The sequence below is a fragment of the Symsagittifera roscoffensis genome, chromosome 1, assembly GCF_963678635.1.
Source record: "Symsagittifera roscoffensis chromosome 1, txSymRosc1.1, whole genome shotgun sequence".
NCBI lineage: Eukaryota > Metazoa > Xenacoelomorpha > Acoela > Convolutidae > Symsagittifera > Symsagittifera roscoffensis.
In genome coordinates, this window is record NC_087062.1 from 83,545,509 (window position 1) to 83,572,410 (window position 26,902).

A 26,902-nucleotide genomic window follows, 5' to 3' on the forward strand; every position below is an offset into this window, starting at 1 on the left:
CTTCAATCATACCAAAGTGAAAAATAGCAGGATGAATTTTTCTGCAACAGGCAATCAGATTTGAAACCGATATCATATGGAGTGCACAATGATCTTTGGTCGGCCCCATACTTTTCTGAGTCTATGTTAACGATATTTTTGATCAAATCAAACACTTGAAAAAAAAAACTTTTTTTTCAATGACACTGAAACAGTAAACCTTAGAAAGGAATCCCTTTCTAATTTGAGTCAAGATTTAAATCGACAACTTACGATTTAAACTGATAAGAAATCGTGGTAAAACAAAAAATGTTATTTTTTGCGGAGACAAAGTTACAATTAGCAACGCCAACTATGAAAATAAAAAGTAAGACCAAGATTTTTCGTATATTTAATGTGGCTTGCTTATTCGTAGCAACTTAAATTTCGAAGAGCATGTTAACATATTGAGAAAAAGTTAGCTGAAAGCCCTGTTATTCTGTATACACTGAGGAAATATTTAACCGGGATTTTTACAACACAAACAATAGGCCTGTTTTCCAATATGGAGCAATTAGATACTTCAATTATATAATTCATCTCAAACAGCTAATTAGCCTTTTAGCAGAAATATTACAAGGTGACCCACATTATGTGGATTTGAGGTGAGCAAATAACAGAAACTGAATTAAAAACGTCACTTTATGGAGAAAACAGAATAAGAGTCCTCAAAACAGAAGTGACAAAAGCAAAAGAATAGTTGAAATGCCTGAAAAACAGAAAAAGAGTGTTGCTTAATGCAATTATTAATTTTGAAGAAAAAATTCAAAATCTTGTTGATGAAATGAGAAACAGCGCCAGGTGTATCTTCAAAATCTCTCATTTAATATCTTGTTCGATAACGTATTTTCTGAAATCCTATTTTGGTAGTTGAGGGAATGAAAATTCATACTTTTAAGGTACCTAGTTAAAATATAGCTGATATATTGGTAGTAAAGTTTCTTTCTGTTTTTCTTTCTTTTCAGATTAGCCGTTAGTATTATGGGTAGAACATTGTTTTGTGGAGCCCAATTATTTCTTCTAACTTTTTTTCATCTGTCTACAATGTTTGAATGAAGCTATTGCGTGCTTTTCTTTATATATCGTTTTCATTGCTGAAAATTATTGCTCTCTTTAAGATGATTAGAAGTAGGTCGCAAGACCTGATTTTATCCTACAATTTGTTTCAAGTTACTACTTAAACGAGTAAATACTATTGTTTGTCAGTTTCGCCCCCGCAGTTTGGATAGTAAGACTTACCAACGTTCAACTCTTTAACAGCATTAGCTTTTAATTAGGGTTGAATTAGCTTTTTGTGCGTTTTTGGTTTTCGTATTTACGTTAGAGGTCCCAGTAAGAGACTATGCTTAATGATTATACTCTAGGACAATTGGCATAACAGTCAAACTTATGACGACTTTAACTCTACTTGTCTCATACTTTCGGGGTCTGCTAGTCTCGAAATTAAACATTTTTTAGGAGACTCGGCTTCAGCTTAATTTTAATTTCCAAAAGCGAAATCTCCCAAAAAAGGGAGATTTCTCTTTGATTCTGATCAGCCGGTAATTTGTTGTTTTTTAGCACCAAGCACACGCTCACTGAGTCTGCAGTAGTTTTGTATTATTTCGATATGCTAAACATCATTTCGTTTACGTTGGTTGGTAAGCCAGACTTTTCAGTTTCATGACAGCTTCCATTCCTCAGTTAGTAACCTAAAAGATACTGATTGTTAAAATAAGTACTTCCTCTGAAGTGTTTTTGAATTTCCTCCTACTGCAACCTTGTTGACCTTTTTTGTCTTAGCGTGTTGTACCTATAAAAGCTAGCTTCCTCGGGTTTCGAATGCTCGAACGAACTGTTTTTATTCAATCGGTTTTGTACTCGTCTGCACATCACTGAATCGGTGCAAAGTAAGAGCTTTATTAGGATTTTTTTGGAGAACAACACAATAATTGCTTCAAAAGTAGTCCGTATATAACATCACTGAGAAAAAAACGACAGAAAACAAAATATACCATTTAAGATAACTCAATAATTTTTTCAATGAGTTAACATGCTCCCATTTTGGACAGCAAAAAAGAAGAATTAGGTCTTCTTTAGTTCAGCTGCAAAAGGTCAATTAAAGTTGTGTATTAACTACTACTAAGTTTCAAGTAAGTGTTTTAACTAAGAAGATTTCTCTCTTCTTAGCTTAGGTGATTTCCCACAGAATTGAACAGTTAGGATGTTGGTCCTTTCCCTCGAGGATTATCCCCTTATTTTCTATTATCTCACAGGTTACTATTTTTCAAACCAACCTAAATAATCTGCCAAAACATCTACTGCAGTCATCTTATTGATATATTGAAACAAATTTTTAATAAAATTTTTTTTTCAATGTAAACATCTGGTACGGTAGCTAAATAGTCCGGAAAGCCAAAAACAGTTCCAGTCAAAAACAAAGCTAGTAAAAGCTTAAGCGTGCTCCTTTTCTTTCAATTCTCTTTCCTCACTTGAAATTACTAACACACGGCCAAATGTTCAGAAGGCTGCGTTATACCCCTTCAGTTTTTGCTGACGCATTCATAAAAGAAATGGCTCAAAAAGGTAAGAAAATGTGAAAATATAATGTTAACTCTACAAAAAGAATACTATTGGTCTAACTTTCCCTTTTAATAAGCACTACTCCTCTAACCCTCCCCCTCCCCCCATCCTCAAGATTTACAATTTTAAAAACTTGTCGAATTCAAAACAAAAACTGTTATTTTACAAAACAAAATATAGTTTTCTTCACTGCGAGTGGTTTTTGCTTTTGGAATTAAAATACTAGATGGTGAAATTCAATAATTTTTATTGGATCACAAAAAACTAGATGCGAAGCTATCACTGGGTCAGATATTTTTTGAAAGTGGGGTTTCAAGAGTTGGACTTGCATTCAGTACTATTATACATTTCTGCTGTGTTTTTGAGTTAGGACCGAAGTGTAACTCATAGAGTAATTTCGGATAGGGTACACCGTCTGCTCGTCACGCTATCTTATTTTCGGCCGGATAGATTCGTGCAACTTCTTAGTCTAATACCGATCCTAATCTTACTCTTATACTATCTAGTCTCAGGTTGTTTAACTAGTCTCTGCTAGGCTCAATAGATCTAGGGTATACTGGTTTATTGCGGCTGCTGAAGTGCTCGGGAGAGTCCAACTAATTTCTAAGTTAAATTCAAATCTCTCTGGTGCTGAAATTACAAGTAACTTCAGCACTTACAAATAAGTGGGTTGTTAGTTAGATGGATCATGATTGGTTAATATTAAATACTTTACATTGGTAAAACATTTAATTTATCCAATCATAAAATGTAGTTTAGATCAGGTTCCACCCATCCGGGTTTTACAGAGTTTTTTAGAACAGTTCTTCTGTAGTTCAAGGATGGATGATGGACGTTGGTATTTGGCGAACATCATAATTTTCTTCCGCTTCTTTTTGTGACAACGACTGAGTCTCTGCAACAGCATCAATTCTGATTTCAGAATGGTTGGCTATGTCAGGTTCTTCTGTTCTTCGGAGAGAACTTCTTTTGTGTTTGATCTAGCTTGGGAATGGCGTGGAGATTGTGCGTGGAGGGGATGCCTGGTTACTCGGATCTGTACGTATACTTGAACATCGAGGTGGTCATTGGTCTAGTTCAATGAAGTCCTTTTCTGCGAAGTCAAGTCGTACTCTAAATCCTTTGAGTTGTGATTGTGAGCGGCATATCGATTGTAGTTGGTCATTCTCTCTCGAGTGTAGTGAGGTCGTCTTGTCTTTTGATGTTCGTCCTTGGTGTTGTATTCTGATCTATATATTGCATCATGTGATTTTACATTTTATAAAACTTTTATTAGTTTAGTATTTTTTAATTATGATTTTAGTTAGTTGTTTTCACAAAAGCTTTTTGTTTTAGTTCGGTTATTTTGAAGAGTTACTCACCCTTGAGTAGCTCTTATTAAAAATAAAGGTGTGGTCACAAAGCGTGGATGTAGCGCGGTGGGTTAGGCCGGCTATAGAGCATGCTCAGGACGTCCTTTCCTGGTGGGTTAGGCCAGGTGTGGGAGTATAATTTCATGCGATGTTTGTGAGGGGTCCTGTTATGTGACAACGTTTTATGTTGGGTTTGTTGTGGTTTTACTTATGTCTTGTTGGTTATGTACTTTTTCTAAAAAGCAAATTGTTTGTGGTATGGGTTTGTCTTTCGACTTTTTTGTATTTTATTATTTCTTTCTAAGACTTTGTAATAGTCTTCAAAAGAATAAATTATCCAGTTTTAAACTGGGTTAATCCGGTTTGGGTACCGTTGGTTTCCTTTTCTTAGTCATGCTGTTATTCTATGATTTGTGGTATTTAGTAAGCTGCGTTGGTTAGTTTTGTTTAGTATATGATTCCTTTCCAACCGGGTTAAAGGAAAGTTTGAAACATGTTATTATATGTTAGAGTTGTTGAGTGTGAAAACTTGAAACTGAAATTCATTATTTTAAACAATTCTTCGTGGGCGAGCTGTGCGAGTGTGGATAGAATTTCTGTGCGAATGAATGAAAATATCAAAAGGTTAGTACTGCAATTGCATTTTATTAATTTACTGCATAGAATTTGGAAATTTACTGCTAGTTATGGGGGAATTTTAAGATACAAATTTTCATCATATGTATATTTACTGCTTTTGGGGGAAAATTTTATAAATTAATTTACTGCATTGGTATTATATTTATTTAATTGTTGGTGCACAAGTTTAATAGGGTTTTTAACAGTTTTGAAGAAGTTTGCTATTTTTTATTTTTCTTTTGTGAATTTTTCAGATGATCTAGGATGAAGGCTAAAAATTTAAAGAAAACATGAATAAAGAATGGTGAGTTTTTTAATATTGTAATTAGTTAGTAATATTCATTGAATTCATACTTACCTGTTAGTCGTCGGGGAAAAAACCGTGGGGGAAGATATCGTGAATTAGTTCTGAAGTTGTTAGTAGTTTAGCTAGAATGCGGATGATATTTTTAGTTTGAAGCAGTGGCCAAAGCAATTGAAGTGCCTTAATAGTGGTTAGTTCTTCAGTGCCTACTGCAAACTCATAAGGTGTGTTTTGGATTAAGTTATATAATTTGTGGTTAAATTTAGTGTTGTGGATGAATTCTAAAATTGGGATTTCTATAGGTTGTAGGAACTCGTGCGGGATAAGGAAGGGTCGGGATTCTTCGGCGTTGAAGGTCTTGGTGATGGGACAGAAGATGTACATTTGGGTTATGGGGTCATAATTACGAAGAATACCATGGAGGTTAGTGTCTTTAATACAATATGTGAAATTTAGGAAATACGGTGAAGTGTATTTTGAATTGATGAATTGGAAACGATGGTGTGGTTGTCTAGAGGGTGTGTGGAGATCAAAGTGATTTTGGATGAAACGATAGTAACTGTATGTATGTGTTTGTTTAGTGCGCAACATAATATCGTGTGAGCAGTGTAAATCTCTTTCGTGTGGTGCAAGGAAATGAAAGGTTAGTGAAAAGATTTGGAAGCGTTCTTTAAAACTTTCGTATGCTTGTGTGTTTGTTAGTGCTTCTGAAATAATGTGATCAAACTTTCGGTCGAAAATGTTTAGTGTAAATACATATGGTGTCTTGATGAAAAATTTCTCGGTGATTTGTGGATTAGCGAAGCGATCGTCGTCTAAGAATTGATCTTGGTTAGCTCTGATGATGTTGTGATCGTAGTATTCTAGTGTATATTCATTAGCTCTAGGTGCAGTGTGTATTTTTAGTGATTTTTTATATCCTACGTAAGTAAACTGTCTAGCGGTGAGTGGTGTAGTTAGTCGATATAGCATATCTTTGTTTCGGTCTGTATCGATGGAAGTGTTGGTTAAAGGTAAGCAAAGAGGGTTAGTGAAATGATAGTATGAGGTCCAAGAGAGAGTGGGCATTAAAACGTATTCGTCTACAAAGTTGCGTGTTTCGTTAGCGTCATGAGGGGTGTTTAAGGTGTATTGTGGAAATGAGGGTAAAGTGATAGCTAAAAATTCTTTGGTGTTAGTATGCTGGGGGTGGTTGATGTATTCACGGGCTGTTCCTGGTTTTGCTGGGAAAGGATGGTTGGGGAACTTTCTTTTAAAAGTGCGGTAAGCTCTATTAGTGTTTAGTGAAGATATAGTGGATGTGGATGATGGTGTTAATGATTCAGTATAATTTGAAGAGGGTGTAGGGGGATTGGATGAATTTGTAGTGGAGGAGATTTGGTTTATGGTCGGGGTGTTAAGGTGGTAGGGTTGTTGTTGGAGGGTAATAAAATTGTCTAGCTCTGGGGAGATTCGGGGGGTGTCTGGAGATGATTGGTCAGAATGGTATGAGGAGTAGGTTGGGGTAACTTGGGAAGCATAAGAGGGTGTGGGAGTGATTGGGTCAGGGTTATTTGACAATATGGGTTGAAAAGGAGGTTGAGAAAAATTAGAAGGGTTATGAAAATTATTGGATGGGGATGGTTCTGAGTCGGCGAATTCATCGGGGGTTTCAATATTCGGGTTATTTAGCTGTGAAATGGAGTATAAAACTGAAATTTGTGAGTTAGTGTCGGAATTCATGCCTGATGTTACATTGCTAGGTGGAAAATCGGGTGGCGGAAAAGCAAAAAGTGGTATTATTGGGATTGAAGAAGGAAGGTTGGTTGGATGGGAATTTGATCGATGGAGTGATCCAAGTTGGCGGCTCATCGTGGGCTAAAAAAATTATTATTTTGAGATTGAAAAGCGGTGGTATGGGGTTGTTCAATAATTTGTTCATAAGTATTATCATCTTGTGATTGATGTGTTATTATATGTTGGACGGGACTTTGCGATGTGGTGAGTCTAAAATTTGGATTATGTGTGATGGCTAAGTTTCGAAAATTTCGTGGGACTAGGGATAGTGGATGGTTATTTGGTAGGGGTGGTAATTGTGGTGCCGTTGGCTGTGTGTCGACATTGTTATGCTCTTCGTCGTATGTATTTTGTCGTGTTGTTATTTTTGTGTTATATTCTTTTATTTGTGCGTCTAAAAGAATTTTGTTTATAGATGTCGAAAAAATTCCAAAAAATCCTGCAAAGAGTATGCGTGCTACGCTTGCTTGTCTGTTTACTTGTGTGTGTATAGCACATGTATTGTAGATTCCTTTTAAGAGTGAGAAAAGAAATCCAATAAAGTTAAACATTGCGTATAATATAGTCAATTTTTCTAAGATGTAGTAGGGCCATCCTAGAAAATCTAGGATCTCATTTTTGAGTGTAACAAAGCTAAAAATGTTGATTGGTGATATATCTTGGGGACGGTATTTTTCGCCGTTTAGATATATATAATCTTTAATGTCTTTAAAATATCCGCTATAGTCTTGTGTGTAGATATCGGCAAAACCTGCGGTTTCTGCAAGTTTGCGTAAGTTTTGGTCAATTGATTGTCTTTGTATTGTGTCCATTTGTGTTAATAATTCCTGGAATTGTTGTGTTCTAATGTGATGTTGAATATCTGATTTTGAGTATATTCCTATTGATTGTAAGTCTATATTTGGGTTTCGAGCGATAGCGCGAATGCTTTCTGGTGAAAATTTTTTGAGTGATTGCATTAATGTGGGATATGGAGTGAGAAGATAATATTTATTTTCATCAGGGTTTAGTTGTACTACATTGTGGCTATTTTCTGATCCACATGGGACTGCGGTATCCCAGAAATAGGTTCTTCGTGAAAGTGTATCCACGAAATGTACTTTATTCTTATAAAAGATAGGGATTCTTTTATAACATCGTTTATCTTCAAAAACGTATAGTGGTGATACTTTTTTAGTACAAGTATAAAACCATAAGATGTTTCCTTCGTAGTCTAAAAAATTTGATCTATTTCCAGATAATAAGTATCCTGCGTAGGGTATTTTTAATACTGCTAGTGCAAGTGATTGTAATATTTGTGTTCGTTCTAATTCGCATAGTTGGTGTAGTGTTTCTAATTCGGAGAGTGACATTTCTTGAAAAATGCGGCTAATTGTATAGTCTAGTTTCATATCCAAATGAATATCATAGTGGATATTACCGAAATATGTAGTATTCATTAGTGATAATTCTTGTAAGCGTGTGCTTCTGGTGTCATAAGGTTTTAGATGTCCACCAGGTTGTCCGTTGCTTTTTTCAAAATTAACTGGTATATAGGATGTTCCTTCGTTTAGAGGATGACCTGTGGCATATGGGTCGATTTTCACTTTTCCAGTGGTCATGTCGAATCCTTTTTCGTATTCAACTAATATTTCAGAGTATTGTGTTCTGTGAAGTGGATTCCTGTATTTACATGCAAGTTCTGTTTCTTGATATATTTGAAAACGTGTCAATTTATTTTCTATATTATCTATGTTTCTAAAATCGGAACTTAGTTTGCGTGATGGATGGACTTGTTCATATGGAATTGATTGTATAAAATATTTTTCGTGAAATTTTATCATACGAGCGTGTATTTTTGCTACTTGAAATGTTGTACATGTATCTTCGGGGAACCAAACAATTGTTGCTTGTGTTCTCGTTGTAGGGTCGCAATATCCTTGATCATTTTTACAAGGTAGTCGGATTCCTTGATAGATCATTGTATTATCAGATAAATCTCGTGTGAGTTGTATTTTTTCGAGTTGTATTTTCCAATCGAAAAACATTATTTCTTGGTATCCTTTATTTTTCGTGTCTGCTTTGCAGTTTGATGGGTTATTTATACCAATGTGTGGTATCCAATGTTTATCATGTAGGTCATAGGTTAATCGTCCGTGTGCGCCGTTATACGGGTATTTTTCGTCTAGTTTTATATGTCCTTGGTGTCTTTCAAGTTGTGATTGATGTACAGAGTCTGAAAAAACTTGAAAATTTACTAACTTTCTTTGGGAGTTTTTATTTCGTGTGATGTTTAGTCTAAGTAATTCATTTTTACAATCGTCGGGATTGAGATGTAAAAGACGTTCTATATTACTTTGATAGAATGATTCATGGTCAAGTCGGTTTTTGTTTCCGTTCGAGACTTGTGAACAATGTACTTTCTTTTCGGAAAATGTTGCTGTGAATTTATAACCTGTAACTGTTGTTGCTCGGGCTTTTGAATAGAGTGTTGCTATTATATCTGTGGTTTCTATAGCTTGTGGTTCTGTTTCACATTGTGATACTTGATTTATTGCATATTTGTGTAGTGTTTTTTGTTAATTTTCTTCGCAATCGTAATGTGTTACTAATAAATCTTGTGGTCCTGTACGAGGGGAAGGGTTTATGTTTTGATTTGAGGTTACTAGAAAAAGGAGTTGGAGAAAAATTAATAATTTTAGAATATACATGTGTATGATAATCCTGAGTATGGGTTATAAAATGTAATGTAACCAATTGTGTTTTTGGTGTATCTGTCGTATTTATATATTACTTCAGTAGTTATAAACGGTGGTGGTAGTGATTGAGCTGTTATGTTAGGTGGATTTAATGGGTATGGATGTTGGGTAATGTTATTTAACTTAACTGTGATTTCAAATTTTAATTGTAAACTGTTTTGTTGGAGTATTTGAATATTGTGATCACGGATATCGTTATGAATATCTTGGCGATATTGTAATCTATTAAGTGCCCAGTTATGAAGGCGGTTACTTTCTTGATGTTGTCCAAATAATGGTGGAGGTGCTGTAAATGTATTCCAATCTAATCTTAAAGGAATATTTATTGATGATTGTTCTCGATATCTGGCGTCGAGATTATTTGGAAAATTTAAGTTAAAAGGTGGTGGTGAAAATTGGCTTATTGATGGTGTTGATGGTAGTGATAATGTTTCTGGTAGTGATGAGGATGTTGTTGTATCCGTAGAGATATCTATGGGGTCATTGACTAAATTTGGTTCACCTTGTGTAAATGAATGTGTAGTCCAATATGGAAGTCGTGATGTTAGGTTTGGGGGGTTAAAAGGATTTTCTCGTGCTTGTTCAGATGTTGGTGTTGAACCTAAGTAGTCTGAGGGGAGACTTGAAGTGCTTCGTTGTGAAAAAAGTGTAGGAGTTTCTGGTGTGATACCAGTGGTGTTTTCTGGAGTGGTTTGTGATGGGGATTGAGGTATATCAAAATGAACTCGAGGAGTTTGAAAATTTCTGTTTCGTCGAGGATGTATAATTTGTCTATCTATTTCTGTTGTGTTTTGGTTTTGACTAAGGTTTCGTATTCTACTTAGTTCTTGTGGTAGTGTTGGGTAAAGATTATATGTTGGTTCACTTAGGGATGCTTGTCGTTGAACTGGTTCTAGTGGTTCAGATAAACGAGCGTGCCGTTCTTCAAAAGTGTATGGATTGTCTTGAAAAGAAATTCGTGTAGATGTTGGAGGATTTTGAGTAGTTGAAGGTGGTGTTTGGTTATCTTGGGATGATGTCGGTGAAGACTGATTCTGTGACTGTTGGGTAGCAATTTTTGATGGATTTTTGAATTTTTACTTTAGTGGGAAGGTTTATGTTTATTATAATATTCTTCCAAAAAAATAATTAAAAAAATTGTTGCTAGGGCAAATGTGATGATTGCTTTCTTTATGCATTTACATATGGTCAAAATGAGGGATGATAGAAATGTTATGAAAATTACAAACAATAAAAAAATATCAGTTCTACTGAAAATTGTTCGTATCATTTAGACAAGTTGTTAAAATCGTACCTGTGGATATATTCAAGGGTTTTGGAAAGTTGGAGGAATAGTTCGAGTATTGTGTAGAAAATTAAAAAAATGTTACAAAAAATGATTAAGATTATTAGAAAAGATTCAAGTAGATCAAAAAGAAATATTATAAAGGCTTCAAGTATTGAAAAAAAATGTTTAAAATTTATAAGTATTTGAGCGACTGTTTGACAGAAAAGCATTTAAGAAATGATCTTTTGGTCGAATATTTTTTGCTGTTTGAGGCGATTTTCTAGTGTGGTCGAATTATTTATTAGTTTTTTGACAAGTGGGTTGAGTTTTGTAAAAAATTGTTGGGGGCAATTTTCATGGTGACTGGGAGGTCGTCTTTTTCTTTATTTTTGTTTGTCAAGTGATCCGGGGTATGGTGAGATTTTTATACTTTAGGCTAATTAAAATCTTCATTTTGTTACTTTAGGCTAAGTTATCAAATTTGTTTTGGGGGTATTCGTGGTCTGAGTTGGGGAAATATTGTTGATCTTTGGGTTATTAGATAAGGGAGGGGTACGGTATTATGGTGATGTTTATTTTAGCTGTCAAGTTGGAGTGGTTTGCTTATTTTTGACCTGGAGGTTGTAAAGTTATAGTTAGAGATGTGCCTGGAGTTCTAGATTATTCGTCTAATTGGTCTTAGTTTGAGTTAGAGAAAGTGGCGGATTGGATGAATCCTATTGGTCTATTTTGAACTAGAATTATTGCGTACTTGTGAGCATGTTATTTTGAAAAAATGAAATGAAAATTGTTACGGAGGTTTCAAGATTGTGAAGTATAAAATCTTAAAATTACTTTTTAAATTCTACTTTCTTTAATATTTTAGATTGAGGGATGAACATTTTGTAGTTTTTACGTGGTTGATTTCGGAGTCTTGTTGTTTTTCTATGTTCTGATTTGTCTATTTCTTCTTGGGGTATTATTTGTTCGGTCATTTTTCTATTTTTTCTTTGTTTTGGAGATTCTTTATAGTTTTGTGTATTGTTTTTGGTGGCGGTTGGTTTTGTGTGTTGATTTTCGGTGGGGTTATCATTTTGTTCTGTGTTTTTCAGATGTGATTCATTTTGAATGATTTTTAATCCTGTGAAAGAATATAATTGAGTTAATTCGCGGAGTGCGTATTCTTTTGGGTAATAAGGTAATAGGTTGTTTCGATGTTGAACGATTTCTTTTTTGTTTGAGTCGGTAATTTTATATGTGACATCAGTGGGTTTTGCAATTATTTGGTAGGGTCCTTTTCGGAGGGGTTGTAATTTTTTAGAAATTCCTTTTTGAGTATTAAAATTAGGTATTAAAACAAATTTTCCAATTTTTAAATCGGAAGCTGGTGTAAAACGTGAATTGATTTGTTCATTTATGTTCTGTCTTTGTAATAACTTTTTCGTTATTTTTTGGTAAATTTCATTGTGTTTCTTATCTCTATTTAAAATCCATTCGGTGTGTGTACCGGAGGCTAATTTAAGAATTTGTGGGTGATGAAAATGATCTTCATCGTGCGTATGTAATGGGAGGTTATAACAAATTGAGTCTTTATTTGGTTGACAATAACCTTGTGCGTTTTTATGAGAATTTGCTGTAAACATTATTGGTTTGCGTGGCTTTTGGTTAAAAACCATTTCGTATGGTGACATTCCTAAAGTTGTCGTGATTTGTGAATTATATGCTAAGGGAAATAATTTTACATCTGCTGACCATTCGGTATATTTTGTATCATTTCCGTTGATGATACATCTAAGATATTCTTGTAATGAACGGTTCATACCTTCGACTAAGCCGTTTGTCCAAGGTGCATGAGATGTACGTGGTTTGTGTTTAATGTTGTATAAATGACATAGTGTTATTATTTCATTATTTATGAATTCTGTACCATTGTCTGTGACTAAAATTTCTGGTAGTCCAAATTTTGCTATCCAGTGTTCATAGAGTGTTGTGTAAGCATAATAAGCGTTACAATGGGGTACTGGGTTAAGTGCTACATAATGTGTAAATGCGTCAACAATTACCATAATGTAGGAGTTTCCTTCTGATGAGGGTGAGATTGGTCCTTTAGTATCAAATGAGATACGATGATTAAAGTACAAACTTTGTCCTTTAAAATCTTGTTTTTGTGCTATTTGTTTTTGATTTGGGTAAGGTTTATTTAGTTGACATACTATACAGTCATTGCATAGTACTTTTATCCAAATTGGTGCATTTGGGAAGTAAAAAGTTTGTATAAAATTTGAATATGTTTTTTCTGATCCAGAGTGTCCTTTAATATTTTGTGTATGTGAAATATTAAAAGCTATAAGAATCATACTTATAGGGAGACAGGGAACTATGGATTCGTTTAAGTTGTATTCTAAAAGGTCTGTAGTTTCATTAATTGTTGTGTAATTAAATTTGCGAAAGTATCGGAGGAGTGTTTTGTTTCCTAGAATGGTTGAATCTGCTTTGATAGGTTTAGTTTTATATTTGTGCCATGATTTCAGTTGTCTAATTACTGGGTCAAGGTTTTGATATTGTTTCAGTGTTGGAATTGTAATTGTTTCTGTTGGGGGGAGAAAAATGTTTTCGATTTCTAATTTAGATAAGGGTATTGTATCAAGTGGGTCGTGAAGGTCAAAAACTTGATTTATTGTGTATTTTGAATCATTTGTTTGTGGTCCTGATAAATTTATTTTATCAGTTAAATCTTCTTTTTCGATTAGTGGAAAATGGTCTTTTTTAGGTAGGTGTTGTTTTGTTCGTTTTTGTTGGGTGTTACTTTTTATCCATTGAGAATATGGGATTGGTTTGAAGGTTGATGTTCCAAGTAAATCAACTTCATAATGATTATTTTGACAATCTAAATAAAGTGGGAAATGTTGTAAATTATTTATTTGTGATTGTTCAATATCAGTTTTTACTGCATATTTGCATTCTAATCGAGGTGATGTTTCGTTTTCTGCAAGGTAGAATTTTATGTTTTTGGGTATTTCAACTGTTGTTTTTCGTGTAAGTAATTCAGGTGGTGTATTTCGACTTAAGGTGTCTGGTAATGCAAGATTTTTTCCTGCAGTCCAAACTATATGTAAGTTTGGAAACTTCATTAGAATTAATTGAAATCTGTAAACTCGGTGGTTTGGGTTAGATTTTTGTGTGAAAAGAAAAATGATTGGTTTGTGGTCTGTGAATAAAACTGTGGGATGTTTTGATCCAAGTATCAGAAATTCATATTCTGTAAGTGTATAGATTATGGCTGTACATTCTCTCATTAGGGTTGAGAGTCGTAGCTCCGCTTGAGTGAATAATCGGGAGTTTGCTGATATAAGGTTCATTTTGTTTGTACCATTATGTGATTGTAATAATGCTGCACCGATGCCAAAGTTCGAAGCATCGCACATTGCATAAAATGGTTGATTTGAATCTGGAATTGTGTTTGAAATTTGTTCAGTTAAAAGTTTCTTTATTTCTTCGAATCGTGCTTGATGTTCTGTATTCCATTCAAAGTTATTTTGTTGTCTAAGGATGTTATAAAATGGTCGTAGATATAATTGCATTTTATAAACATATTTACTTAAAAAGTTTAACATTCCAAGGAATTCTTGGATTTTCTTTTTATTTGTTGGTGGTTGAAGTTTTTGAATAGCGTCAATGCGTGATTTCAGTGGAGTGATTGTTTTTCTTTCGATGTTATGTCCTAAGAATTTAACTCTTGTCAAAAAGAAGTGTGATTTATCGGGGGCGGCCTTCAGATTTTCGTTCTGAAGTATTTGGTGATATTTTTCTAAAACACTGAACATTTCGTCTTTTGTTTGTGATTGCATAAAAACATCGTCTAAATAGGTGATTGCGTTTTTCTTGAGTATCAGTGGTCTAAAAATTTTGCTCATAAAAGCTGAAAATGCTGCTGGTCCTATGGATATTCCATAGAATAAGCGGTTGAATTCATATTGTTGGTTTCCTATAACAAATTGTGTTAAACGTCGTGATTGTTCATCTAGTGGCATTTGATTGTATGCACTATTCATATCGGCGGTTGTAAAGTATTTGCCGTTTATTTTTGTTAAAATAACTTGTATTGGTTCAATGGGCCAATTACATTTTGATTCATCTATAAGTGAATTGAGGTATCTAGCATCGAGAACGATTTTTAATGATTCTCCTTTAGCTAGAATGATAACGGGGTTGATAAATGTGTTCCCTTTTGGTTGTTCTTCTTTATTAACTGGTGATATAATGTTGTATTGTTCTAAAATATCGAGTAATCTGTTCACTTTATCATGTAAGTGAATTGGTACTTTACTTGCTCTCTGTTTTTTGAAAACTGCGTCTGGTTTTAACGGGAGATGTAGTGATGAACTGATTTTTCCAACATCGAATTTTGATGTTGCATAGACTGATGAATATTTAATTAGCTGTTTGGCTAATTTTTCGAATTCGTCTTGTGTTATTTGTGAATGTTGGAAATTAAACATTGTTAAAAATTTCTGTTGGTCTGCTGTGTAGTTACTTATGTTGAATGTAGGTTTGAAATATGGAGTTTTTGTGAAATAATCCGTATTTCTGTTTTCGTTACTTATTATATTATTTATAGATAATTCTTCATTAAGAATTGTAGATTGGCAAATATCTAGTAATTGGAGTATATTATTTACGCGATAGGCTTTTTCGTGTATTGGTGATATTGTAGCGTTGGTTTCACAATATCCTAAAAGTCCTAAAGGTAATGTTACTTGGTAAGGTGTATTATTATAGACATGTAAGGAAATGATATCGGAATTCGAATTTTTCAAATATTTTATTGAAGAGATTGTGATTTTGAAAAATTTATGAATAGGTTTGAATTCAAAATCTGACATATAAAATTTTTGTTTGTTTTGTTCTTTATCATATTGGTGAACTTGTTTGATTGAAAAATTATAGATGTTTCCTGATAGTGGTTTCAGGTGTTTTCTTTGTTGGTTATATATTGGATAAAATTTTGAAAAGAATGGTGGTTGTTTGTTTAATCTTTGAAAAAATGTTAGGGATGTTTCTTTTGTTTTTGTATATTTATCTTTGATTAATATTTTACTATTTAGGATGTTAATTGTTGGTATATACTTCGAAATAAATGGTATTCCAATGATATTATATTTAATATCAGTGATATGGAATATTTGTTTAAATGGCTTGTTTAGAATTTTGCTTTGCTCCATTGTTCTGGTAGGGAGGAGAAATAATTGGATTTTTCCGTAGTTTATCAATGTTGATCCTTGTGCTGTTGCTAACTTACTGGAGGTTTCAAGAGGTGTTAGCTTTGGATGTAAAGTTTTTATTTCATTCCATGTGGGAATGTTTATTATGTTTGATTCTGCTCCTGAATCAATTAAAAAATCTATTTCAAGGTCTGGTGGTTGAAATTCTTTATTTCTTGGGCTTTCTAAGAGAAATGGTATTGTCCAAATTTTTTCTTTGGGTTTTCTTTTTGTATATTTTGATAAATATGGTTTGTATTCAAGCATTTTGTTTTGGTATTTTTATTGGTTTGATCTGTAGTGTTAATCTCGTTTGTTTCTTGCGTCGTTGATGTGGAATTTATGGGTGTAGTGTAATTATTTTGAAGAAATTCTGATTGATTTTCATATATATGTGATGGAAAGGGTTGTTCATATATGACAGATTCATAGTCATTTTCGACTTTTATCATATTGATAGCAAGAGTGTTTTCAGTATCACTTTCTGAGTCTGATGATGTACAGTTTATTTGATTGAGTTGTAACGTATGAGTTACTGTGTCATCAATACCTGGGGGGTCTGATGTTGTTTCTGGATTAGCTTGTACTTGATTGATTTGTCTTTGATGTTTAGGTGTACTGCTTCTATGACGATTATTAGAGTTATTATAGTTATTATTATTCCGGTGTGGTGATTGGGAATAATTTCTATAACGATTATTATAACTTGGGTGTCGATTTTGTGAATTATTTCGCGATCTGTTTTGGTAATTATTGTTTGGTCTGTTATAGTTCGATCTATTATATGAGTTATTCCTTGATCGATTGTTCGGGTAATTCTGATTTCGATTGTTTGAATAACTTCTATTTCTATTATAGGAGTAGTTTCTATTCCTATTGTATGATGAATTTCGTGATTGGTTGTTTGGATAGTAGTTATTTCTTGATTGGGAATTAGATCTAGAAACAAATCGTTGTGTATTTGAATTTGATCTGGAGTAGTTATTTCTACTATTTGGTCTATTGTAGTGATTTTGTGATGGATTATACGTGTTTCTTCGTTCTGGTGATCTTCCTCTATAACTTGAGTTATATGGTGATTGATTTCTTGTATAATTTGTATTGTTCGGGAGTGGTTTTCCTGAACTGTTGTTGCTGTGAACTGTTTTGTTCGGTAGATTTTGATCTTTTTTCATGTATTGATAGAATGATTTATTTGGTTTTTTGTATTTTTGAGGTTTATTTTGATTATCTTGCTGTTTTTGTCTACATTCGGAAATACTATGTCCGTATCGGCGGCAATAATTACACCATTTTTTGAAAGATGGTTTGCCTTTAAAGTTCGGGTTCTTTTCGTAAATATTGAGTATTTCAGTGATTTTTTCAACGAGGTCTGTTTCTGATTCCTGTATATTATTAATATTAGTGGAAGTCGTTTCAATTTTGTTAACGTATTGTAATTTCAGATTTTCCGTTTCTTCTAGTTTCATCGTGATTTCTGCTTGTTCTAATTTGTCTACCAGTTTTCGAAAATCTAAATCGGGTTCTCGAATTGAAGAAGGATGGGATGCTCTCTTTTTTATTGCTATTTTCCTTAATTGTGGTGTTAAGGTCATCATTAAGATTTCTGTCATCTTTGTGTTTTTATAGTCATGTGTATTTAGTGAATATGCTTTTCGAACTAGTGTTTCGATTCGTACTGCTATTTGCTTGATGGTTTCGTTTGGTAATCTGCGAATTTCATTACATAGAACTCTTTGTTGTTGTTTGTTTCTTTCGGAGTCAAACATTTTTGAAAATTCTTGTGTAAATCTTTTCCAGTTTGATTTTATTTCTAGAGGTAGTACTGAAAACCATTTTTGGGCTGCGCCATCTAAGGTTGTTTGTATCAACGCTGTGCGTCGATGTATCCAGTTTTGATGTAGTGGCGTGTTAATGGGTTCAGGTCCTATGTTTAAAATCAAATTTGCTGTTACTGCATTTAAGTAATCTTCTACAGAGTATTCAGGGTCTGTTCCTGTGAAGACCATTAAAGGTTTATTTGATGTTATCGATGATCCACCCATAAGGTATGGATTCATTGTCATTTGTAATGATTCTGCTGCATTTGGCATTTGAGAAAAATTTGAAAGTTGGTTTCTTGTTATTTCATGTTGTTGAAGATAATATGGGAGTGGTATTTCATTTTGCATTTGTGATGGTTGATACGAGTGTGCAGTCATTGGATTTTGTTGTTGAATTGGTTGAAAAGATTGTGTATTAATTGGATTTTGTTGTTGAATTGGTTGTTGATGTTGTGCATCTATCGGTTGTGGAGAAAAATTCCTATGATTTGTACGTGTTTTCTGTATTCCTTGTCTACGATATTCTTGAGTATTTTGTGCAAATATATCTGGTTGTAAGAAATCATCATCTGAGGATAAATAATCCATTTGATAAGATGTTTGTTTTTTATTTTTATTTTGTTGAAAAAATGGGTAATTTTCACTGCGATCCTGTGGAGGATTTGGTTGAAAATTTTTGGAATTATATTGGGCTGTTGGGTTATCCCAGTTTCGAGGTTTTGTATATTGGTTAAAATTCCTTTGTGGTTGATAATTTGTTTTTGATGGATGTGTATAATTATAATTATGGTCTGCAAAGTTGTTTCTAGTGAATGTTTTGCGTGTTTTTGATGGTATTGTCATGGGTCTGTATGTTTGGTAATCCATATGGGAATATTTTGGAGCAACCGAAGGTTTAACGGTTGATTGGAAGGTTACCTGTGTTTGTGAAGGATTTGTATTTCTTGGTGTTATTAAATTTGGGCGTATTGGTGAAATACTTTGTTGTGTAGTTGTTGTGTGTACAATTTCTTCATTTATGAAGTGTGATGGTGTCTGGATATCTTGTTGAGTAAGATTCCTAGTTCCATTGAGGTTTTCGTTGTGTATGACTGTAGAGTTTAAACTATTATTTTGTGTATCGGGTAAAAATGTATTATAGTTTAATGGTGTTGCATCAATTGTTAATGGTATTACTCTTACGTAATCTCTTATGTAAGATATTGTACCTATTGCTTGACTTGAGATTGATTGTGGAAAGCTTATAAATGCGGGATGAGACCATTCGGGGTCCCAAACATAATCTGATTGTTCTGTGATAGCGGTATCATCGTTCGAATTTTGGGGTCTAAAATTTTTTCTTGCTTGTGCAATTAAATCAATATTGTGTGTGAAATAATCTATTATGAACCATGCCAAAATTTTTTGTAAATCGTGTTTGGTATGTTGTGAAACGTCGTCTTTCGTGAAATTTTCTTTAATGATGTTTAAATAACTAGAGAGTAGTGTGATTTCATGTCGTACTCTTAAATGTTTAGATGTTTCTGTCGGTGAGACATTTGTTAATGGGATTTCGTTTTCTAATATCGAAATATAACTATATATTATTGCGAAAACTTCATTGGTGAAAATGGAGTTTGCTCTTTGTGAGTTATGGTATTGGATGCTTTTTATATATTCTGAAAAAACTTTTGAAAATTCTAAATCAAGATCGTCTGTTTGTATAGTATATGTTCTATTATTATGGTTTGGGGAAGTGAACTCTATGGAGTAGATTCCATACTGTTGTGTTATGTTGCATATATCTTTTAAATAGTGGTCTATGATTTGTCTTTTGATTTTTACATCGGGGAACTCTGTTTTACATGGACTGATTCCGGGTTCAGATAAATTTACGAGTAAATTTTGACAAAATATGTGTTGTCCTCTATCAGTATCTGCGTCTACTATAAAAGGAAAGATTTCATCATCATCTGGAGTTTCGTCACCTGGGGTGTGCGTTGAACTCATTTTTCCGTTCGATGACTGTTAATATGTAATTATTAATGTGTCGAATTGGTTGATTCCAATTGTATAAATGTACTGGTTTGTGTTTGTACTGTTTTTTTATTCTTCTTTTTCCTCTTTGTGATGAATTTGAAGTTGTTTCTGAGTCAGAAAAATATAATTGATCGTGAAGTGGGTAATTTTTATCTATTGATTCTTTTAGTTTGTAAAGTTCGTCTAAACTGTTGGTTTCTGATTCTGAAAATGCGTTTCGATTTTTTGAAAATCTTCTTCGTGTTATTTGTCTTTGTTTAGTTATTATTTTTCTCTTTAGTGTTTGTCGTTTTGTTCGAATGTATCCAACTGTTTGTGTATGAGGTGTGATTACAAGGTCGTATTTTTTGTTATCTATTTCACAATTGTGTAAAATGATTGTTTGTTTATTTCCTAGGTTTTTAAATGACATAAGGTTTAGGATGACGGATGCAAAAGGTTGTTAAATGATTTCTATTTTCCTAAACTGTTAGTTTTACGATTTTTTGGTTAGCTTAACCTGGGTCTATTTGTTCAGGGTTGGAGAGAAAAGTATATCGATTCCGAAGAATGATTTTTACTTTCTCGTGACTAGTATAAGCTAAGGTGTTAACTTACTTAATCTTACTTAGGGGTAGTGATTGTGTTCAAGGGTTGGAGAATAGTAAATCGATCCACAAGGTTCAGGTATAATTAGAACGCGAGTAGTTCGTTAGATACTATTTTAAACTTACTAAGTCTAAGATTTATCTTGGGCCTGGTAAGAGGGGGGGTCAAGTGAAGGATGAATAACCGAAGTTCTTCACTGTTTATCCTAATTTGAATGATTAGTTTTGTTTTAAAAATTTCTATTAGTCCTGGGTTTTTAGAAAGGGTTGGGTAGTGAATCGACGTTTGAGGTCGTTAGACACTAATTAAGTGGGTGGGGGAGAACAAAGTTGTTCTGTTTGATCCAAGGATAAGCCTTGATGATCAAATTTAAAATTTAATTAAGTAGAAAATGATTTAAGATCCAAGGATAAGCCTTGATGATCTGGTTTTAAAAATTAAGTGACTTTAAGTTTTAATAAAGTTTTAAATTTGTGTAAAGGAAAGATTTAGTGTTTTGATGATATTAGTGAGTTGATGATTGCTGTTATGTTTTAGGTGATGAAGCTGGAACAACAAGATGATTTATGATTACTAACCATTTATTGTCATGCTACTAATTTTTATTTTCATTTTCCAATAAATATTTTTCAAACATGTGTTGTATAATACTGCAGAGTTTTAGGAAAACGATCTTAGATCTTTTTATCAATCGTTATTGTATAATATTAATTTTGTTTAGCGCCTGAAATGATTTTGAAGATTAACTTCAAGGTTTTATGTTTGCAAATGGAAATCTAAATTCATTGCTAGTAGTATTCGAAATATAAAAGTTTGTTCTGGCTTTTGCCGAACTATCATATAACTATACGGCAAGTTTCTACTTTGTCGTATGTCGTCTTTGGTTCGATGTCTTCTTCCAATTCCGGGTAGTTCTATTATGGTTCGGAATATTGGCTCTGATCTATTGAGTCGGAGAGACATTTCAATTAAATTATTGTCGTATAACATTTTGTAAATGTTTTTGTCTAATTTCTAATCTAATTTTGGTTAATTCTAATCTAGTAAGGTCTTGTTCGAGACTTATGGTCGCACCAGATGAGTTAGGACCGAAGTGTAACTCATAGAGTAATTTCGGATAGGGTACACCGTCTGCTCGTCACGCTATCTTATTTTCGGCCGGATAGATTCGTGCAACTTCTTAGTCTAATACCGATCCTAATCTTACTCTTATACTATCTAGTCTCAGGTTGTTTAACTAGTCTCTGCTAGGCTCAATAGATCTAGGGTATACTGGTTTATTGCGGCTGCTGAAGTGCTCGGGAGAGTCCAACTAATTTCTAAGTTAAATTCAAATCTCTCTGGTGCTGAAATTACAAGTAACTTCAGCACTTACAAATAAGTGGGTTGTTAGTTAGATGGATCATGATTGGTTAATATTAAATACTTTACATTGGTAAAACATTTAATTTATCCAATCATAAAATGTAGTTTAGATCAGGTTCCATTTTCTAGGTTTTCTACTGACAACATGTGATCTTTTCTTTTCGTTGAAAACTTTTATGCTGTTGATTTTGTTCTTGAAATTGAAACATTGTCACTTTTAAGCTATCTTGCTTGGCGATTACCTATAGACAATCATACCAGGGGCGAATTTAGGGGTAATTTTTGCCTGCGGCGCAGAAAATTTGGCCAAAACAGGGACTAAACAGGCTAAGGGAGAGAAAAATTTCGAAATTTCGAAATTTTTTTGAAAATCCGCCCCCCCCCCTCGAGAAAATCTTAGATCCGCCCCTGCATCATACAATACAAATTTTTCAGTCCGAAGACCCTCATACACTACAAATATATCAGTCCGAAGAACTAATTACTATTAAATTTGTTTAACACGTAGTACTCATCGTATGGTTCTACTTAAACAATCTTAATCTATAGAGAAGGCAAGTTTTTCAAAAGTCTAATGATCCAAAACCATTTTTTTGTTTTTCTTCATTTCATGATCCTGCAACTATTTGAAATGCAATTTTTGCTTTTGTTTCTGTAATAGGCATGAAGATGTCGCATAAATTGTATACACCAATCGAGTTCACTTGTTGTGTAGTTTTCTTGCATGAGCCAAAAAGATGATGTAATTTTTCGAACTTTTCATCGCATAGGCAACATAATGGTTGATTGTTATACCAATTTTTCACACAAATTCTTTATCGCGATATCAATTACGTGAATTCGATAGAGAGTATTCTTTTCAAAGCAATTTAGTTACCTATTTTTCCGTGTTCATTCGACTTCACCCTCTAAATATTGTTAGTCAGCGTTAAGCTTTTCGCAGCAAAATGTCTGAGCATAAATACTGAGTGCATGAACTTTTTGGATAGAGCGGAAGTTCTACTTGAGCTTTTTGGGTAAATACTTACATCAGTTTTGACCGAGAACAGTCGGAGATGAGATAAAACTCGATATTTTGAAGTACGTTATGAATTAAATTTATGTTGTTTTCGAATCCAGTACTTCTCTAAAAAATATATACGACTTAGGTTTACACGTTTAAAAAATCTCTAAAAAATATTTTGTTCAGCATCAAGAAGCAAGAACTAGGCACCCGTACCGAACTTTTTGGCCATAATCATATATGATCATTATAAAATCATGCAAAATTCATGTCTGTTACAGATGTGCAGCATGTCTATATTCGGCATGCACATACCTGCATCAGACCTGCATCAGGTGTGCTAACTGAAGATATGCTCACACCTGCAGCATGCATGATCATGCCTGAACTGAACATGCTCACACCTGCAGGATACATGATCATACCTGAACTAAACATGCTCACACCTGCAGGATACATGATCATACCTGAACTAAACATGCTCACACCTGCAGGATACATGATCATACCTGAACTAAACATGCTCACACCTGCAGGATACATTATCATACCTGAACTAAACATGCTCACATCTGCAGGATACATGACCATGCCTGAACCGAATATGCTCAAATCGGTATCTTCAGTATTATAAGATTATTAAAGATATGGTTAATTTGTAACAACATCATAAACTCAGCTTGATAATGTGACACTTTACTTCAAATTTTTAGTTTTTTTTTTCAGATTTTTTCTGACATCGGTGAAGTTTTTTGTTGAAAATTGACAGTAGTGGGTAGATGCATCTTTCTTTAATTGCAAGCAGGGAGTCGTTGGTAGCGGGGCGTGTGGATACTTTTCTCTGTTTCCTGTCAACATAAAACTAATTGTTAGTCAAAACTTTTAACTAAATAAAACAAAATTAAATTTCATTCAAAAGTATTTGCGCTCGGGGTAGGTCACAATATGTAGCGCCTTCTAAGTGAAAAAAATCAGAGAAAGTTCATCCGCTCTTTTTGATCTATTTTTTCTGTTTAATTTTCTTAAGTTTTCTATACTTTTTATATTTCATCAGTATAATTTCAATGCATTTTGATTAAAAATTTCTGAGGTTAAATAAAATTTCCAATGAGTAAAGCGATCCGATCGAATTACGTTCGTAAACAAGAAATTAGGCCAAAACAATTTCATTTTACTGAAAACAAGACTACTTTTGGTAGCTTCACCTAGCGGTTTCTTGGCAATAACAGTTTTCTAAGAAAAAATGTACAAATTATTGCGTATTGTGCAAAAAATTTAGAAACACTTTTGAAAATTTTTTCTTGATTGTTTTTTTCATTTCCTGTTGTTTGTTCATTTTTTTGACAAATGTCAATTTAGTCAAATTCACTAACTTATACGCATTTGCATAGTTCTCTCGTCACACCACGCACTTACAACTCTAATTTTGAAGTAAAAATAGGGGAAAAAACTTTTTTGGTAATAGCTTTATGAATGTGGTCGGAACATTCTGTGCTACTTGCTCACCAACAAGCTGCCCTTGTTCTTTAAAAACCTTTATATAAATCTTCAGAAAGCATAAAGTGTACGTTTGGTATTCATGCAAATAAATAACCCAAACTGTAGGCTTTCGGAGCAGGAGTTTCGCATTGCTGATGGGGATTTTCTTCGTCCTATGGATGATCCTGAATATCACAACCTCAGAAAACGTCCAGCTAGCGCTATACTCTCCAAAGTAAGTGTACTTTCCTGCCATCCTTCCATACTTACCCTCCTCCCGTCTAAAACTTGCCTCCCCTTCCCTTAGGTGTTCAATCTGATAGATTCTGATTGCACCCTTTGATTCAGCTCAAAACTTAAAATGAAACTGAACGCTGAGGGAGATTTTCAAAAAAATATAAAAACTTTTTTTTGCCGTTACACAAATTTCCCTTTTGACAACATGACGTTGAAATTTTGATTGAGAAGAATTTTTAATTTTGCAGAAGTAGAAGTTTTTTGCAAATTATGCTTTTATATGTTTAAATTGCAAAAACTCTAAATCTCAAATTGAAGGAGCCACGGCAGCTGAAAACAAATGGCAAGTGAGGGAATTGGATTTTTTCGCTTAAAACCGCCTCCTAAAATAAGAATAATTCAAATGAATATTTAGAAAGATTCAAAAAAAAACGATTTTTTTGTTTGATCGTTTGAGGCTAAATTATATGAAAAGGGTTCATTTTGGCCTGTCCCATATGAATATTCTGACTTTCTGACTTTCTCGATATCAGCCCAATTTTTTAATGAAGAAACATTATTTTTAATTTTGCATTTTTTGTTTAGGGGGAGGGAGGGGGATGGGCATAATTGAAAAGACCCAGAGAACTTTTGAAAATGTGAAAATATGATGGAGTTGTCCGGAGATTTTATACCATTTAAAAAAATTCTAGTCTATTTTTGAAATTCACAGAGTTCAGATTTCTTGTTAAATTGCATGACTCAACTCTTGCAGGACTAAGCTTTAAGCAGATCGTCTCTTTTTATAATCTTCACTTGAGCAATTTTAGATTAATTGCGTCAGCCCTGCTCGGAAATGAATTGGATTTAACTAGTAAGTGTCAGTTGATGAAGAAGAATCACTACTTCTGCATCGGAACCTCCGATATCTGCGGACCCATGGACGAATACACCTCCCGAGGAAAACCGAACGACGGCGAACTGTGCCGAAAACTGAACGAAATGGGTTCGGATAAGTGCAGTCGGCATAATTACCCTGATTACTATCATTATTTTTTTAAGAAGATATCAAACAGGAAATTGAACATCCTCGAAATTGGTCTCGGATCACAAGTCGATCCCCGCTTCAAGTCTCAAATGCAAAAAAACTTCACAATCGGCGGATCTCAAAGAGTCTGGCGCGACTACTTCACGAACTCACAAATCTTCGGCGCGGATGTCAACCCAGATATAATTTTCGAAGAAGAACGACTGAAAACGTTTCATGTCGACATTACAAAAAACGAGACTCTAAATGCGATGTTTGATAAAATTGGCGTTCAGTTGGATATTTTGATCGACGACTCTTTACACGAGCCTGGACCACAAGAGAATCTTCTCTCAGTCGCATTTGAAAAAATCAAACCAGGCGGTTTCTACATCGTTGAAGATGTTAGCTCTGAAACTTTCTGTGACAAGGCTTTGCAGTCATATTTGAGACGAGGCTTCAAAAGTTTTGCGTTTATTCGCACAAACAAGATATATGACAGTGTTCTGTCGATTATAAAGAAACCATAACAATATCAAAAAAATTGCACTTTTGTTGAACTTTGTAATCTGTAGTTGTAAGAACAATTTCGCAGTTATATTTCACTGTAATAAAAATCATATCATAATTTAAACAATGAGGAGGTGCAATTTAAGCATTTTATACTGTTCAATTGCGATTTTCATCTCAATTTCATGCCAAAATTCAGTACCCTAAAATATTTTGTTTTGAACAGCTGCAACCAATTGTTCAGTTTTTACAGGATCGGGTTCATGGCCAAAAGCGTGCCAACTGGTTCTAAACAACAACCTTTCAGAAAATGCTCAGAAATACATACGTAAAAAATGCATACGGTGCAGCAACATTTGCCAAATATGCGGTCTGTTTGAAAAATAGGTCAAAATAGAGAAAAAATCCTCTCGAGAAAATCCGCCCCTGGGTTGACCTGAGGAAAAAACGACAAAATGTCAAAAAAATCGCCTCATCCTTGTCAAAAAAACCTCTGCTCACACCTTTTGTCATATCGATAAATATGTCGTATTACTAGTTTATGATAATATGGCATTCATATACAAATCAAAAATGTAGATTAAATTTTAATTGTTTTTAGCATTAATTGATTGCTTATTGAATGTTAAATTTCCCTTTTGCCTAATTTGAGTTCAAAACACAGGATTTTCAAGGTGTGACATTTGGATAGCAGGACAATGTACCGTATTCAAATTTACTCTGCGGTATTCGCGCTCCAGTGCAAACTGAGATTTTTTAAATAGAAACAACGATAATATTAAGCTTCCAAATTCTTTGCAATTTTGAAACGCGTTTTTGTTTTGTGGTTACCTATTGTGGTAAGATTGGCCGGTTGGTGTGCAAGTTTTCTTTTTTAATTTGGGTTCTTTGCTGTTCGTAGTGTGCCAGGATTATCTGAAAGAAAGCTTTGAGATTGAACATAACCAGGGAATTAGGTATATTTGCCAAAAGTATATTTGAAAACAGAAGAAGTCTT

The 26,902-nt window shown here is 33.8% G+C and overlaps 2 protein-coding genes across 3 annotated transcripts in view; both read left to right on the forward strand.

Annotated features, from left to right (window-relative positions):
* LOC134851199 (medium-chain specific acyl-CoA dehydrogenase, mitochondrial-like) overlaps positions 1–26,902 on the forward strand; it is a 423,273-nt gene that overhangs the window by 293,142 nt on the left and 103,229 nt on the right. The window lies entirely within an intron of this gene.
* Positions 1,296–26,034, forward strand: LOC134857120 (uncharacterized). Of its 2 annotated transcripts, XM_063873492.1 has the most exons (4): positions 1,296–1,312; positions 2,423–2,583; positions 24,279–24,387; positions 25,199–26,034. In XM_063873492.1, exons 2-4 carry the CDS (start codon positions 2,514–2,516, stop codon positions 25,923–25,925), a joined length of 906 nt encoding a protein of 301 aa, XP_063729562.1. In that variant the 5' UTR covers positions 1,296–1,312; positions 2,423–2,513; the 3' UTR covers positions 25,926–26,034. The 2 variants fall into 2 exon arrangements, with proteins under 2 accessions (XP_063729562.1, XP_063729561.1); XM_063873491.1 differs by lacking the exon at positions 1,296–1,312 and having other exon boundaries at positions 2,396–2,583.

Excerpts from the sequence above, each read along its gene's own strand:
- LOC134857120 (XM_063873492.1), top strand. The coding sequence starts at position 2,514 with ATGTTCAGAAGGCTGCGTTATACCCCTTCAGTTTTTGCTGACGCATTC. Across the intron at positions 2,584-24,278 it reads AAAAGAAATGGCTCAAAAAG|GCTTTCGGAGCAGGAGTTTC; the intron begins GTAAGAAAATGT and ends CCCAAACTGTAG. Across the intron at positions 24,388-25,198 it reads CTAGCGCTATACTCTCCAAA|ATTAATTGCGTCAGCCCTGC; the intron begins GTAAGTGTACTT and ends GAGCAATTTTAG.